We start from the raw sequence: 17,777 nt of genomic DNA, 5'->3' as shown, positions 1-17,777 counted from the left end.
ACGATGAGCATCTCCCAGGGCAGCCCATTCCAAAGTCTAACCATGCTTTCCGTGACTAATATCTAACCTAAACTTCACCTGGTGCAACTTAAGACTCTCCTTTCCTCAATAGTTGCCTGGAGAAAGAGACTGACCCCCATCTGGCACAACCTCCTCTCAGGTGCTTTTGGAATGATAAGGTCACCCCAGCCTTCTTTTCACCAGGCTAAACACCCAGTGCTCTCAGGTGCTCCTCATTAGACTTGGGCTCCAAACCCTTCGCCAGTTTCGCTGCCCTTCATCTGGACGCGCTTCGTGAAGGCGATGCCTCGAAGCTGGTCAGATCAGCGTTATCATCCCTGAACGGGACAAAGGAGCTCACGGTAGCGGGGCCGGGCACGGACAAAGCCTGCGGCCGCCAGCTCTACCCCTAGGCACGAACCTTCTCCTCGGGAGGGTGCCCCTTCCGCTTCGCACGCTTCTCGGCCGGTGCCCCCGCCACTGCCGGGTGATCCCGCTGGGCTCGGCTCCTCCTGCGAGGGGCGGGCGGGGCGGCGCCGCCGCTGCGCGCTGTGTGCTGGAATGCGGGGGCGCCTCCTCCCGCCGCCGCCGCTGCCGCCAGCAGCGCCTCCCGCCCGCCCCGCCCCGCAGCAGCCGCGCGGCAGGGCGGCCCCGCGCCGCCGGTGGGTGAGTGAATGCGGCGGGGCCCGGCGGGGCCGGGGAGGGGGGGCCGGGAGCCGGGCGAGAGGCGCTGTCCAGGGCTGATCTGCGGCCGCTGGGCGGGGGCGGCCGGGCGAGCCAGCCGCGGGGTGATCAGCACCACGGCTAAGGAGCGCGCTGACGGCGGGGGTGCTCGCCAGGCCGCGCCGCCGCCGGAAGGTGAAGCCGTCGCCGGCCGGGCCGGGCCGGGCGCAATCGCAGGCCCCGGGCCCAGGAGCAGGCCCGGGCGCCGCTCGCTCCCCATCCCGTGGACTGCCATCGGGTGGGCGCGGCCGCTGTGACCTTGCCGGTACCGAGGCGCTTCCTCCACCTCTCGCCCCCGCACCGGTGCCACTGCCCTTCCCTGCCCCGCCGACGGGGGGAGAAGGAAGCCGGCCGTCCCCACCGGCCGGCGGCAGCGGGCCGGCCGGGGGCGGCGCGGGGAGGGCGCTTTGTGTGGGCAGGCAGAAAATGGCCGCATGCCTGTCAGGGAGCGAGGGAGGGAAGGAGGGAGGGTGATGGGGGCACGGCCTGGCCTGGCTTCTCCGGCGGATATGCGCCGGGTCGCGGGGAGGTAGCCGCAGGGCCGGGCCATCCCCCTTTGTTGGCGGCCTTGGGGCAGGTGGCGGCCAGACAGGAGCACTCGGCGGAACCTGGCCGCAGCACCCACCGGCGGGTCCTGCGCCTTCCCCGGTGTCTGGCATGGCAGCAGCCACGGGGCCCTGCCCGGGATCAGTCGCCTGTCCTGAGCCCCGCCTGGGCCGTGGGTCCCACCCGCCCTCCACACGGTGGGATCCTGCACCACACGTAGGGAAGAGTCGTCCCCTTCCCAGCTCCGGGTTCTGCTTCCCGCTGCCTCAGCATCTCAGCAAAGAGCTTTAGTTTTGTGATGTTTCCTGGAGGGTTGCTTCGACAGTGCACAGCAGAGGAGACTTTTCCACGCTCGAGTGCTTACAGGTGTTCCTTTTCTCTTCCAACAGAATTACTGCCATGGCAACTCAAGTGCTCGGGCAGTCTGGTGGGAACAGCCTCTTTCCCGGCAGTTCTAATATTGGCATGGCATTGTCCAATGACATGTATGACTTACAGGACCTTTCTAAAGCTGAACTGGCAGCTCCTCAGCTTATTATGTTGGCAAATGTGGCCTTGACGGGAGAAGTTAGTGGCAACTGCTGTGATTATCTGGTTGGAGAAGAGAGACAAATGGCAGAATTGACAACAGTGGGGGACAGCAACTTCTCGGATAGTGATGGAGAGGGTATGGAAGATACCCAGGCTGCAGAGAGTGACCGTGAGGCACCTGAAAATGTGGAATTAAGCTCCCTTGAGGTTCCTGGTGTGGAAACTCAAGGTCCAGCTGCTTGTTCCCCTCCTAAAACTCCCACCATCGACAAAGATGCCTCATTGGAAGCACCAAGTACTCCAGAAAGCACGGAGGAGAAGTGTAAGAGTTTGAAGAGCAAACCATTTCGTTGTAAGCCTTGCCAGTATGAGGCAGAGTCTGAAGAGGAGTTTGTGCATCATATCAGGGTTCACAGTGCTAAGAAATTCTTTGTGGAAGAAAATGCAGAAAAGCAAGCACAGGTGAAGGAGTCTGATTCCTGCACTGCAGAAGAGGTGGATTTCTCTAAGGGCCCAATCCGTTGTGATCGCTGTGGCTATAACACTAACAGATACGATCACTATCTGGCTCACTTGAAGCACCACAACAAAGCAGGGGAAAATGAGAGAGTCTACAAGTGTACCATATGCACTTACACTACTGTCAGTGAATATCACTGGAAAAAACACCTAAGAAATCATTTTCCCAGGAAAGTGTATACCTGCTCAGAGTGCTCCTATTTTTCAGACAGAAAGAACAATTATATTCAACATATTCGAACTCACACAGGTAAGTTTTTAATCTTGTTTTGACTGAAGTGAGGTAAGACTGCTGAGAAACTGAGATGAATGAAGCAAGCAGAGTCTTTTTGTGAAGTTTGTTCTATTTTGATAGAGCTTTGTGCTTTCTTCTCGTGATGCTACCAGGTTATAGCCTAGTGGAATTCGGTTTGAGCTCCGGTCTGCAGTCCTAGAGGACTGAGGAAATGTCAGGTGCCCAGGAGGAGATGAAATACGTCCTGTTTAGTAATTTTAAGCCAAGTTTTTGAAAATGACATGACAAAGGGTGCCTGTGGTAATTGTTGCAACATCAAAACCTGATGTAGTCTAAAACCAAAACAAACAGGTTAACAAAAGGTGCCTGAATCCCATAGGTAGTCTTGAAAATGGTACCTTTAGAGTGAGCTGAAACTTGACTGTGATGTAATTACAGAGAAGAAAACTGATATACACATGCAGAAGAGTCCCCCAGCATCCACACAGTCAGAATAAGAGTTGAACAGTGAATTAATTCCTTTTAATGCTCAGAGGCTTTGTTTTTTGTAGGGCCTGCATCACTGCAGCAGTGAGAAGTAGACACATACCTCTGAAGCCTTTGAGAGAGTCTGGCCTGATTTTTTGACTTCTCCTAACCTTGGTTTATAATTAAAAGGGACGGTGTGAGGCCCCTTTTTTGCCTGGCATATAACAAGTGGAATCAGAGGACTGCAGTGTTGCAGCCATCCTGTGAGCTGGGACCACAGGTGACTTAGGAAATACCTTGCTTGTTATCAGACAGCCTCATCACCCTCTCACGTGGGGAGTTCTGAGGAACCAAAACTCCTTTTGACGAGGGGTTATCATAACCATCTCACCTCTCTGGGCCATGGGATAGTTACTTTGCTTCCTGATTGCTTTTGTGGAAGTGAGAGGGCAATTCAGAACTTCCTCGCTGCTTCTTAGAAGCTTTTATTTCCACTGTATCAGGGCTTTTCTGTGGAGGCGGCTCACTTGCTAACCATCTTCTAGGGTGCTCACCTGACTTAGTTCCCCTTTATTGTAGACTGTACTGGTTGAGCGAAACATTGGGGAATTTCTCCTTTAAGGTCATGTTTTGCCACAGCAGTTGCATGAATAGTTTGGAGGTTTCAATTCAGTTGTCTGCAGCTGTCTGGAAGGGTTGGACACTCCAGAGGCCTTGGAGCTGGGCTTGAGCTTAAGTGTGCAGGAGTTTGTGTTTGTCAGCTTGCTTTAGTGTCTGCTTTGTTGGGGCTGGGAGGGTCTGCTGGGAATTTTAGTACTTTAAGACATACTGTTCTCCTAAGAATAGCTGTGTGCTGTTATTCAGAGGATACTATCAGTTTCAAACCCAATCCTGTCTAAATATTTTTTTTCTAAACAAGTAAACAAAGTTTATTGTGGGAGCTATTAGGAAAATGGTGTCGTTTATCCTCCAGTTCATTTTCTTTCTGTGTTTTGTAGGAGATAACTGGAAAGAGGCTAGGTAAAAATGGCAAAATAGTAGGAAAAAAATTAAATTAATCATGTGGGTGACTCATGGCCAAATACGAACCAGTGCTTTGGTTCCTTTCTAGTTTACATTTGTCTCAACTTTAAATTCATCTCTGCATGTGTTTGTAGATGACATTTTGATTTCTGAAAGTACTTGTTGAGTTTTACAGGACCTAACCGTGAAAACATGTTTGCTGGTTGTCACTGTATTTGATCAATTTACCAATTAACGGTATTATTTTAGAAAAATCAGGTACAGTAATTTCACGCGTATAAGGCGCACCCTTTTGACTAAAATTTTGTTCTGAACCCTGAAGTGTGCCTTATATCCGGAGCACCTTATATATGCACAAAGTTGGGAAATTTGCCAACCCCATGCGGGGCCGGTGCCATTCTCCCTCTGCAGCCCTGAGTGGGACTGAGCCTGTGGCAGCCCCGAGTGGGGCCGAGCCAGTAAATCCCGTGATTGCATCTGTTACTAATTTGTTACTTTGTTGCATGCAGATCCTCACTGCAGAAAAAAAAAAAGAAAAGTGTGCCTTATATGCCGGTGCATCTTATATGTGGAACAAAGTTTGGAAATTTGCCGACACCCGGAAGTGCGCCTTATATTCCAGTGCGCCTTATACTCGTGAAATTACTGTATACCTAGATCCCCTTTTTCTCCTTTGAAGACAGTGTTGCAGTCAGGGTTTCTGGTTCTTTTCATTACTGTAATGAACCTGGAATGAGTGATTATGATTTCAGCATGTTTTAGTGTACCCATGAAGGTGTTTCTTTGCTACTTCGTAACGACATAGTTAAGTTCTTTCAGGCAGTTCTTGCTTGATAAAAAACTTCCAAATATGTTAGTAGAATGGTTTAGGAATGTGCCTTGTTTCCAGTAAAATTGATTTTGTGGAGGAGAGTGTTAAAGCTAGAGTATTAGAAGAATGAATGACCTGCTGGCAGGTATATTTTTATACCAGGCTAAAAGTCTCTGCCAATACTAATGTGTAATAAATTACCTTAACACAAACGGAACTAGAATGCAGAAAAAAAATCCCTCCAAACGACCCTCAACCAAAAAAACCTGAAAGCACACCCACAGCTATTTTATAGTCAAAAGTATTTGCAGACTGTTTACATAACAGTATTGAATTTAGTATGAACTGTCTGAATGATACTAAAACAGCTTCGGATTGTAGTTTTCATTTAAAACTGAAGAAACATATTTACTGGGGAAAATGAACAGGATACATCCATCTATCATTTTTTTAAAGAGGGAAGTTGGAGATGTTTATTTCTTTACTTTCCTGATATAGGTTAAATAATTTTGGATAGATACTTTTATTTCTCCTCTGTTTTTTGTTCTTTATCAGACTTTTTTTGTGGGGAAAAATACCTCTTTGCAGTTAATTTGATTCTGTTGTGTTAGAGGCATACAATTTTCTGAAACACTGACTGTACAGTGGAGTTTCACAGGATAAATATGCTGCTGCTGCTGCTGGAGAAAGGCAGTGTCAGTCTTCTACCTGTATCCTGGGACTAGTTGATTCAGCTCACTAAAATGGAGTAAAAAAGTAAAAATACTCCTTTCCTCTTCCCCAGGTTTGTTTTCTGCTGGTTAGTTGCCTTACTAATGACACATGCAAATACCAGAGCACATGGCCAAGCAGGGAAGGGGACTGCATGCTAGTACCTTGCGTGATTGGAAAAAATACCTATCCTCTGCATGTTTGGGGACCACAGGAAGGCACGCAGAGATTACTGCCTGTCTGTTGTTGCTTGTGTTCCTTTTGAAAAGCAGATGTCCCAGAATCTACCCTGTACTGAACATACTTGCAGCTTGTGACAATGCTTGTGGGACAGGCAGCTGACAAATGGGGGGACCTCGGGCAGAGAAGTGTTTCAAGGACCCTACGGATGGTCATAAGCTTATCACCTGGGAAGGCTACATCTGGAAGAGCCTGTCTGCTGCCCTGGCTTGCTGGAGGTACTCAGGACAATCTGTTCCTCTACTGCTTGGGTAGAAAGGACTCTTTGTGTCAGTGATGGATCTACCTGGGCTCGTTGGTGCTCGTTAGACATTTTGGAATAAGTTTTGACTTGATTTACTTGCTGATTCTGGAGCTGTACTATGTGCAAGACACTGTGGCATTGTTCTCTTATTTTTTCTCTATTTTGCTTGTTGGAAGAAATTTCTAGAAAACTTCCTTGAAAATAATCTGAAGACTGTATGGCTAAGACATCTGCTTTAGTCAGTCACAATATTCTGTGTCTAATTTTGGACTGGTTTTGGTTTGGTTTGTGGCTGTTTCCTTTTATTTATTTATTTATTTATTTATTTATTTTTAGATTTTGGTTGTGAGAGGGGATCTTTCTTGCTTGCCACTGTGTTGGAAGTTTGATGGAAGCAGATTGGTTTCAAGCAGATGAGACTTCTAATGGCACTATAAAACAAGGCTTTATTAAGAGATTTTTGAGGAATACCTTTGGTGCAGGTAGCTCAGTGTGCAAGCTGCAGTTCAAGATCAAGTTTTGCTCAGGGTGAGGGCACAGAGAGGCCATGAATTGCCAACCCTGTACCAGTGGTGCTAGCCAAGTGAATGGACACTGAGAGACACAGCAGGAACCATGAACTGCCAACCTGTTGAATAGCAAAGCAGATGAAGATGAGGGAGGCCAGCAAGGTAGATGGACATGGAGGGGCTCAGCAGCAAGAGCAGAAAACTGGGGAGGAAGAGGAAGACTTGTGTGCAGGTAGATTGTGAGGCTATAAAAGTGCAGGGATTCCGCTCTTGGGTCCTCTTTGGAGGCACCAGCTCCAGGGTTTTCTGTGTTCCTGTGCCATGAGTAAATGGCTTTTTGGAACAAGACATCTGAGACTGCTATGGGAAACCCGGGATCAAGCCAGTAAGTAAATCTGGTCTGGCTGTGTGTGAGTGGGGTGTGCAGGGAATCAAGTGGGGGACCTGTTTGGCCACTGGAGCCACCTGCTGTGAAAGGGCTTCGGTCCCAGCAGTCTGGCCTTGGGAGTGTGGCTCCCAGAGAGTCTCCTGAATGGTCAGACTGGAAACTTCCCTTAACAAAATGTTCTTAAACTTGCCCATGTTGGTCTGCCTGTTCATTTGCATAGAGTTAAGTGCCTGCTTGAACTTTTGCTAGATTGGGGCTTATGCTGTGTCTTCTGGAGAGGATTTTTGATGGCTTGTTTGCATATAATGAACCAGCTTGTAAAATTATTATACAAATCCTTTGGGGAATAGTATTTTACGGAAGAGCCTATACAATGCATTTAATTATTAAGTGGCAATAACACATTTTAAATTAGTTATGTCCATTATGCTTAAATCTAGTATGTTTTGTGGCCATGCCCTGTGTAAAAAAGGCCATGAAAAAAAGCCTGTTTCACATTCCTAATGTTGTAGGTAACTTTACAGATATGAAATTTCAGGTAATGGGAAGAAGATATGACTGAATATTCCAGGACCTTTGGCGACATATTTTTTAAATTACAAGGAGTTGTTTAAAACCAAAACCATTTCTTTGTAACAAAAGTATTACCCCTCCCTTGTACATGACTTAATGTATTTCGCCAATCTCCTAACTTGTTTTAATTGGAAAGGGAAGGGAGTTGTGGTTGTTAGGGTAAACCTACCTTTAAAGTGCTGATCTAATCAAGAATGATAGTCTAAATGTTTGATGGAAGGAAGAAATGTGGAATTAATCTGCATTACAAAGGCCACTTCTACTGCTGTTTTGGCACAGGCCGGCAGTGGAACCTCACATCACACACTGGCAGATGCAGATCTTTGCTGCTGCAGATAGAGCTGTGCCTCTGAAAGTGAACACTTACCCTGTGTGCAGGGCTTTTGCTGATGTCTAGGTCTCCGTGATTTGGAGACCACCTTGGTTGTATCCCTCATATGTAGCAAATTTAGCAAAATACTGTAATGTAATTCTGGCTATGATTTGAATAAATTCTAGGACTGAGTAACTTATTTTTCCCTTTTCAGCCTCACTCCTCTCTTCTCTTGTGGGTGTCTACCAAAGACTAATAGGTGTTTATAGTGAAGACAGTGTGCTAGCAGTTTGGGACAAACACCCTTGGTGCTTGTCTGGACCTGCCTAACGGGTTAATTGTAAAACTGTCTGCCTTTGTTTGGAGCTTTTCTTCACTTGAAAAAGATTTTCAAGTATCATTGTACTGATACAATTTTTAGCTACAATTGCAAGCTGACTGTCCTCAGTGGAGATATAATTTATGTCAGGTTAGTTTCCATTAGTTTTCCAGAACCAATAACTCTTCTGGCGTGGAGTTTTGAGTCTTCGAAATAAATGTTTATGCTACACTTAAGCTTTTGCTAGCAGCATAGTTTCACTGATTAGGGTATCATGCTTTTCTGTGCTGCAAACTATTTTCACTCTGCCTTTGGAAGCAAAGACCTGCTCTGTCTGCACTTCAGTTCTGGTAAATGCAAGTCCATGTGGAATGGATAGTCATTTCCCATCTTAATCCAAATGAAATATGGAGGTTTCAGGTAAGGTGTTAAGCAAAGCAAGAACATATCTAGTTTCTTACAGGATCTTTTGTGCATCTTCAGAGTGTTGGGAGAAAATGCTGTAGGGAAATCAGGTCTGGTGGCTTAAGGCTTCCTAAAGTTGTCTGTCCTCATCATCTTTTGGCTGAGGTTACTGTTGACCTCAGGTGGACATTAGGATGTGCCTCTGTCATATCCTGCCCTTTTACTACCCTCAATCATAAGCCATGACATATTGCAGTGGTCCAGCTCAGGCATACACTTCTCACAGTCCCTTTCCTGAGAGATAACATGCCCTGAAATACAGTGTGAGGATCTGTGACAGCCTCCACTGTGTGGCTTAGTAACCAAGTTTGGGAATCTGCTGTGTTTCAGTAACTACTTTGCTGTTTGTTTTTGCAGGGGAGCGACCCTATCAATGTGCGATGTGTCCTTATTCCAGCTCACAGAAGACCCATTTAACCAGGCACATGCGCACCCACTCAGGTTGGTACGGAGTGGCAGCAGCCTGACTGAGGAAAAGGGGGTGGGTCACAGTATCACAGCATGACTGCAGTTGGAAGGGACCTTTGGAGGTCATCCGGGCCAGACCCTGGCTCCAGAAGGGCCACCTAAAGCAGTCTACCCTGTTCTGTGTGAGCTGCCATCTTAACCCGTATGGCCTGAGCTTTAGCTCCTTTTTAATGGGCAAGGTTGTCTTGCTAAGGAATGCTACGTGTCATGAATAAAACTGATAATGGGAATATTTCTTTTTCTTTTTACTTTTCAAGATCTGTTCTGAAATTCATATGGGTGCTCTTGTAATGCTAGTAATCTAGTAATAAATACAACATTGTGACAATATGGGAACAAATTCTTGTACACTGCTTTCGTATGTGAATTCAAATCAGTGAAGCTGGGAACATTTTGAGTAGCTGAGAATCTCCTCTCTGATGCTTGGGTTTGAGTCTCATCCAGGACTTCTGAGGGAATCCTTAGCTTTTGTTTGGTATGACACAGTGATGTAAATTAGTGTCTGCTTATGGCGAAGAGACACAGCAGAAAAAACAAACTCAGAGGATGTTCACAAGTGACTCAGTCTTGTGGCACTAAAAGCCAAATTAGCAATTTTCACTAGCCTTTGTTTCCCATTACTGGTCATGAGCTGTGGTGTTACAAACATTTGCTCTTGTGCTCTTGTGAATCTTTTTGAATGAATTAACAGCATTTTTGGGAGTTGTAACACCACAGACACAGGCATAGTTGCTTTTTATGACTCTCATAAGGGAGTTCAGGTAGAGGCTCTCCTTTTGATTTGTTTTTGTAAAATCTGAATTGACCAGATGAATTCCTAATGCTGGAAAACAGGAGTCTCCTGAACAGTAATTTCAATTGATGAGGCTTTAAATTGAAACCAGGAGACAGGCAATTTCAACTGTAGTAGGGAGGGGCTTGGGCCCATTAAAAATAGCCAGCTTTAAAATGACATGTCAATATTTTGGTGTGAGAATTTTGTGAATGTAATATACTGCTTTCAGAAACAAAAGTAATATTTGGTAGAACCTCTGGTATGCAAATGAACCATCAAATTTGCAAATGGTTTGGTCAACACTGAACCTGGAAACCATTTCATGAACATATTGCTCTACCCTTGTTCTGTGCAAGGAAGTCTCAACTCTGAAGGAGGTAAGGAGTGGGATCTGCCTGTGGCTCCTGCCTCAAAGGTCTCTGAGGGAAGGCATGACTTTCACTATCAGGGGTCTCGTGTTAATAGCTCTCCTAAATTCTAATGTATGCTTTGTTGGATTACTCAGGCAGCTGCACCTTTTCTATGGCAATTTCTAGACTCCAATTGACAGGCTGGCTGCTTAAGACCCATGGGTGCTGTAGCCTTGTTTCACAGCAATTGACAGCGGTTTAGAGGCTGATTCACAGCTGGTTTTTTTTAGCCATCTTAATATATATAATTTTCACTAGTGCAATAAAATCCCCGGATTTATTGGAGGTGATGGACACAAACTCTTCACGTGCTATCTTTGAATTACCTGGTTGCAGCTGCCTCTGAGCACTCTGTGCACTTAGAACAGCTTGTTCATGTGTATGTAAGAGAGGCTGTTCTTATCCTCCTGCAGTGCAACACAGAACTGTTATTTGAAGTGTAGGTGATAAAGTCTCTATACTTGGAGGAAGGATGAGCAATAAACACATCAAACTTATACTTGTAGAAAGTGTCACCAGGAAGTGTGAGGAAAAAAGAAGCAAGTGAGGTGGAAAGGGAGGCAATCAAAGTAGCTTTTCTTTAAATAATAAATAGATGCTGCAGACAGACATGAGATGATCTGGACTCTTAAACGATTGTCCCTCTACATCCTGCCAGGGAGGCAGCACAGCCTTTTCTAGAGTTTGTGAAGGTGTTGCAGATCATGTGGTTAACACACAAACAGGCACCACATCTTCAGTGCAGGCTGGCTCCTGAGTCATGCTACAGAGTATGCTTGAGTATGGGCAGTGGCTTGCTGGGTGTGAGAAGCACTATTTATCATGAGCAGAAGCAACTGAAGTGGATTTTCAACATACTCAAGAAGTAGCATGCATTAGTTCTGCAGATCAGTTTTGAGATGCTGGTTCAGAGCTCAGGAGCATCCCAAGTTCCTCAGCTAAATTGGCACGTGTACAGGTGCTCCAGAAGTATTTCTGGACTTGAGTTGTTGCACTAGAAGTGTTTTTCCTATTTGCTCTGATGTGTAAGGGGAAAGGTATTTCTGCTGCAGTGGCATGCACTAAGCGGAACATTTCAGGAACACTTCTACATTACACTAATGCAAATGCAGATTTTACTAGTAACATGATGGCTGTGGACTGCACTTGGTTGGTTTGCCAAGAGTAGCCTGCAGCCAGAACACTATGTGTTTGAGGCACCAAAACAGTGAACTGAATTTTTTCAGAGGTAAAGAACATCTGGGCACCCCTTTCATGTTCTTATGTTTTTGCTAACTTCTTTTCCCTCATTTCCTTTTCAATGCAAACATGAAATATGCTAAATCTGTGTAAATTTGGACTTTTTTGAAACGTTTGTGCGAAACTGCTATTCATCAAATGTTACATTTCCATTTTTCTACAATGCATTCAATGGACCAGTTGGGTATGGATTCCATTTGCTAATATTTCTGTAGAGAGATCTCTGCCGGTATGTATGCCTAGCCAGAACCTGTGACGTTGTTACTGCTTGTTTGGTTTTGGATCCCCTTCCTCCCAGCCCTCATCCCTTCTCTCTTGTTTTTTTTTGTATTTTGTTCTTGGTGTCTTGTGAATGTGTTTGTGACTTGTGGATTTCTTATGTTGACTTTGCTTCATTTTAAAGGTGCATGGATAATTATTATTTTTTTTATTCTTTTCAAGTTTCATATTTCTTTATCTGTATTAGTGGGAAGTGATCGCCCTTGCAACCATGCTTGATAATCACCATCATTCCCTTCCGTTCTTCCTTCCTTAGGTGAGAAGCCATTCAAATGTGACCAGTGCAGCTATGTGGCCTCAAACCAGCACGAAGTGACCCGTCATGCAAGGCAAGTGCACAACGGGCCAAAGCCTCTGATCTGCCCGCACTGTAACTACAAAACCGCTGACCGCAGCAATTTCAAAAAACATGTTGAGCTCCACATCAACCCGCGCCAGTTTCTCTGCCCCGTTTGTGATTATGCAGCGTCTAAAAAATGTAACCTGCAGTATCACATCAAGTCCCGGCATCCTGATTGCTCTGACATCACCATGGATGTCTCAAAGGTGAAACTACGGACTAAAAAGAATGAAGCTGACTTCTCTGAGAGCACTAATGAAAAAGTGAGGAAGGAACCAACAAAAGGAGATGCAACTGCAAAGAAAATGGAGAAAATTGTGAAGGTGGAGAAAAAAGATAATTCAGCAAAGGAAAAAAAGTCAGCAAGCAATGTTTCTTCAGGCCAGATGACAACCAGAAGTCGGAAATCGGCTTCAGAAAACAAGAAGGTGGATATTAAAACTGAGAAAAGTACTGAGAAAACATGTAAAACAAAGAAGGTCAAAAGAAAAGCAGAGATTGAGACAACTTCCTCAAAGCAAGAGCCTGCAAATGATACCTCAGTAGTAACAAAAAAGAAAAAGAAAATGGAAGCTAAACCCAGAGACTCCCAGGAAGTTCAAAAAAGTGATGTTGCACCAGAGGAAGACCCTAAAAAGCAAAACTTTTGCCTAAAGAAAAACAGGAAAAAGAAAGTTCTGAAAATTAAGCACAATAAAAAGAGCAGTAAACTTGATCAGGAGAAGATTGAGGAAGAGGAGATGCCAGATAAGTATCCTATTTCAGAAGAAGATGAAGGTGTGAAGCTGGACACTGAGGGCGGTGACCAGAAGGAGCAAGATCCCACTGACACAGTGGCATTAAGCAAAAATGGTGGTCATGCTCTCGGCAGGGAGAGCACTGATCCCAAAGGACTCCACATCCAAGGTCCAGGGCAACCTTGTCTGCCAGCTCAGGATGGAAACACAGAAGGTGAGGTAGAGGACCAAGAAATGCCTGCGGTAGCAGGAGAGAGTGAAGATACTGGTGATGCAAAAGAGGAGAAGAGACAGGTGGACAAAGGGGAAGACACTTGCTCTCAGGAATCTTCCCATGCAGTGTCTTCTGAAAAAAGCTTGGATGTACTCATGGATGTGGCACTAGATCTGGCACCTGAGAATGAGCCAGCTGAAACTGGGGCAGAAACTGAGACTAACTCAAACCTGATGGACTTGACCAAGATGTGCCTGCCAGCAACAGAGTCAGCAGCAGATGCTGTGCCAGTGCCTGTGCCCGCAGAAGGGTGTACACAAAGCCCTAAAGTGACTTTGTCGTTATCTCAGGATAACACAGCTGTGAATGAATCTCAGGAAATGGATGAGGATGAGGGCATCCACAGCCATGAAGGCAGTGACATCAGTGACAACATATCAGAAGGAAGTGATGACTCGGGGTTAAATGGGGCTCGCTCTGTACAAGAGGAAACAAGTCCAAAGATGTCACAAGAAGCTCCAGACACCACGATGGCCAGGGAGAATTATGTGTGCATTTTTTGTGACCGCTCATTTAAAAAGGAAAGTGAATACAGCAAGCACCTCAACAGGCACTTAGTTAATGTGTATTATCTTGAGAAGGCAGCAAAAGGGCAGGAGTAGCAATAGCTGTGGTTTGGGGAATCTTCTTTCGTAAGATCCTGCACAGCTTATGTAAAAATATTGTAGACATTTTTTTAAGCACAGTTTGCTTTAGTGTCTGCATTGGTTTCTTTTTTGGTTTAGCTTTTTTTTTTTAAGTTGAAAATATTTTTGGCAACTTTATGTGTCATGATGAACTCATTAACTATTGGATCTGTTAATTAGAGAACGCAGGTAGGATGTATGAGGTTGTGTTCTATAAAGTCACTGTAAGCTTCTAGTCTATTAGCTTATGCAACTCTTTTATAAAATGAGTTTTAGGAATAAGACTGGAGCTAACAATATACAAGCTGGATGTTTGTAGAGCCACTGGGCCTAAGTTACTTTTTATTCCAGCAACCAACTCTTTCTCTCCCTTTTTCACTTTTCCCATTTTTTTTTTACTTCTTTTCAATGTGTCTTGATGTTCAAAGTGTTAAACTACTTGATGGTTTTTCTACCAGGAAGATAGATTCTATTACATAAAGAGCACTTTGTAAAAGAAATCAAAGTTGACTAGATTAACATAACTGTTTAAAACTCATTACAGTTACGAACATTTCAGATCCCCTAAGCATGAATGATGAGCCAAAATTTGAGAGTAGTTCTTCCAACTTTTGATTGGAGAACCTCTGTCTTGATTAATCATCTTAATCACTGATCTGTAATTGGCTTTGTTGTTGGGGAGCAAGTTTGTTATTTTTAATTCCTGCTTTTTGTTTTTTGATTGTGCTTTAAGGGCTTAAAATGTTGCACTTGTTTTTGATTTTTACCTATGCAGTTTAATCTTCTAGGAATAGCGCTTGTGCAGTATGTGTACACTTTATATATGCATGTTTGGTTTTGTATGGGTAAATTTTTTTTTTATTTGGAAACATTCAGACTTGTTACTTACTGTGGGACAGTTTTCTGTGATACTCCTTACTGCAGATTTTTCTTGTTTTCCTGGGGTGTGATTAACTGAGCATGAAGTTGCTGAAATTACGAACTGCTTGGCTATCTATTTTTAAGTTGGTTTAGAATTGTACAGTCCTTGAGCAAAACAATACCAGTGCAGTTCCAAAACACTTTTACAGGATTTATTCTGTCATGGAAATGTGACTTCTGATACTTTGAATACACATTCAGAGTAATAAATTCTGATTTGTAATTTAGGATCACTAGACAGGAAAATAATCACTCTCAGTAGAAACAGTCTGCAGATTCTGCAAGTCTGGAATTTTTTTCCCCCTTCTGTTTTCATTTTTGTAGTGGATAGCAGTCAAACTTCATGAGCTTTAAAAAAAGAAAAAGCAACAGTGATATAATCTAACATCTCATACACAAAAAAATCCAACAAACGAATAAAGATAAATCAACTGGTAAGCAACAAACCTGGCATTAAAAAACTGTAGGAGTTCCTGCTCCATATTAATTCAAAACCATCCTGCTTTCATGCAGAGAGAAACATGTAAGTTTTCAGATTGTCATCTCAGGTCTGCATGTCATATCAGGAGTTTTTAATTCTAAACAGATTTAATTTCTAGCACACAAATGCAAGAGAGATTGTAACCAACCAGTGGCAAAATGGAAACAAAATCCAAACCAGCAGGGAAGAAACAAAACCCTCCAGGTCCCATCTGTGCACTCTTCTGACTGTCATTAGCCACCTTTCCAGTGGGAGCAGTTAGGGACAGCTCTGAAGAAGCAAATTTGGAGGCAGGTGTCACTTGGGGAGTGGAGTTGAAGAGCTCAGACAGCCTTTGTCAGAGCATTTTATTGCAAGTAGCTCTCTGTGTGAGCTCTGGAATGAACCCCATTCTTCGCTGTGTTGTCCCCACTGCATCTTCCCCTCCAAACAAATCCACTGCTATGAATGAATTGAGAGCAACAATGCTACATTGCTTCTGCTTTTGGGAGAGGTAACAGGAGGCCAAAGATTTGAGAGGGAAGGCATCCCTCATGGCAGAAATAAGTTGTATAATGTATAGTGAGTTTTTGTTTGCATAGATAGTGTTCAATCCTTACCTTGGCTGCGACAATCATTGTCATCTCAAGATCAAGTTGCAACTATATTTATGTTAAACATTAAAAACAAACCTAGTTGAATTGTTTTCCTAAACTACCAGTTGTATTAGTTTTAGATGTATTTTTTTCCCCTTCATAATAGTATTTTTTAATATATAACTGTTGCCACCATTTGTGAGTGATGTGAGCAGATGCGGGGAATTCCAGTATTGTGGAGAGGTTTGTGAGAGACTCCAAGGACTTTAGCTATGTTCAAGTAAACTCATGGACTGACCTGTTAATTTTTTTCCTGTTATTTTTTAAATGAAAATTATTCTGTTGACTGACTTTAAAGTTCTCTCAGTGAGACAAAAGGAAAGGTGATTCTCTGAAATACTGTGCTCCACATTTCTGTGAAGTGGTCAAGTTTCAATGCTTGATCTGACAAGAACTCTTTGAAGACAGCAGTTGGCTCCTCTTTGGTGGAGTTTCCTACCAGAAGATGAGAAACTGAAAATAAATTATTAACATATTAAGAAGAAGAAGAAGAAAAGTTGGTTTTTTTCTGAGACCCGTCAACAACGTCCTGAACTAACTAATCTTGGTGCAGAACTGTGTGGGAATTCTCTGCAAGGTTTGGGATTATGTTACAATAAAAAGGCAAGGATGTAATGCATTATATTTATCTCAAATGTTAACCACTGCTAATACGAGTATTTGAGGGGGAGTGTGGGTCACATAGCCCACCATAAATGGTGGTCTTACATTGCTGTGTCTCCCTTTAAAAATGCCTCTTTTTTTTCTTTTTCAATATTGTTAAATTATTTTGTGTTGTTTTTGCCAATGCTAGTATATTTGTGGTTTCTTGGCAATAATACCTGTGTTTGTGTTCAACCTCCAATATGTGGTTGGAAGAATTAGCGTGCTGATATACCCCTACACTGCCAGCCCTTGGTTGAGTCATATGTTTTGGGCTTGTTCTGTATGAATCTATACACTCAAACTAACTGCCCTGAAAAATGGTCAAGAAATAGATAGCTAGGCACTTAAAATCCATGGTGTTGCAATTGTTGTTTCTGGATTTTGATGATCTAGGCTGGAACTGTAGTCATTTAAAGAAAAATGTGTAACAGCTGAGAAACCAGTTAAGATAAAGTAATGTCATTGATTTCAACAGATTTAACGTAGCTGAAAGGTATTAAATAAAATTCAAGAGTTTTCTTGAATGTCAGTTGTGTAGATATGTGGTGTGCATGTGGTATTAATGGAATCCAATAGCTAAAGAAATTGGTTTTTGTTGGTTTATGTGTACATATATTTCCCCCCCTCTAAAACTCCACTAGCTAACAAAATTTTATAAGCTGACATGGAAACATGTTTATGATATTTAGTTGCACCATATTTGATGCTTTTACAGTGCAATACTTGTATTCTCTGAATTAAACCAAAGGTAATTTTTTTCATGCTCTCTACTGTAGTGCATGACAGTCTTTTCTGCGTTTGTAATAGATGTAAAACGAGCCAGATCATACTTCCTGTTTTTACCTGAATCATGTATAAGAAGTCTTTTGTTCAAAATGTAGTATAAACTAAATTGCATTATATTAACCTTTGCAAGTGTATTTTCCTAAGCATAGTTATGATTAAATAAACTTCATTAAGGAACCTGCTGCTTCTATCTTCCATTTATTAATGACTGTGGAAGTCATTTGTAATTAGAGGCAGGAGCAGTGCCAGTATCATCGACAGACCTCCTGAAGACATTAAACCAGGCAAGTGGGCCTGAGGGAGTCAATACAGAGATGCCAGACTTGACTGCAGACAGTGACAGTGGCTCCAGAAATAGTTTCTTTTGCCTTTTCATATTGTTTTTGTTTCCCTGCTCGCTTTAGTAAGGACAGGGCAGAAGATGGACGCTGCATGCGCACATACAGGGTTCAAGTGCAATGCTGAAGCTGTTTGTCATTTAGAAGGATAGGCCAAATAAGTGTGAAGGCCAATATTTTCTTCCACCAGAGAAGAATTGCAGCT

The 17,777-nt window shown here is 43.5% G+C and overlaps 1 protein-coding gene across 2 annotated transcripts; it reads left to right on the top strand.

The window, feature by feature from the left end:
• The first annotated feature begins 631 nt into the window (after nt 1-631).
• Nucleotides 632-17,435, top strand: LOC116996678 (RE1-silencing transcription factor B). 2 transcript variants are annotated; one of them, XM_033060593.2, is made up of 4 exons: nt 632-666; nt 1,659-2,569; nt 8,976-9,059; nt 12,046-17,435. In XM_033060593.2, exons 2-4 carry the CDS (start codon nt 1,669-1,671, stop codon nt 13,740-13,742), a joined length of 2,682 nt encoding a protein of 893 aa, XP_032916484.1. In that variant the 5' UTR covers nt 632-666; nt 1,659-1,668; the 3' UTR covers nt 13,743-17,435. The 2 variants fall into 2 exon arrangements, with proteins under 2 accessions (XP_032916484.1, XP_032916485.1); XM_033060594.2 differs by having other exon boundaries at nt 638-662.
• The last annotated feature ends 342 nt before the right edge of the window (nt 17,436-17,777 follow it).

This window comes from Catharus ustulatus, chromosome 5, assembly GCF_009819885.2.
Source record: "Catharus ustulatus isolate bCatUst1 chromosome 5, bCatUst1.pri.v2, whole genome shotgun sequence".
NCBI lineage: Eukaryota > Metazoa > Chordata > Aves > Passeriformes > Turdidae > Catharus > Catharus ustulatus.
The sequence above is the reverse complement of the archived record's forward strand: the minus strand, read 5'-3'. Positions and strand labels throughout refer to the sequence as shown.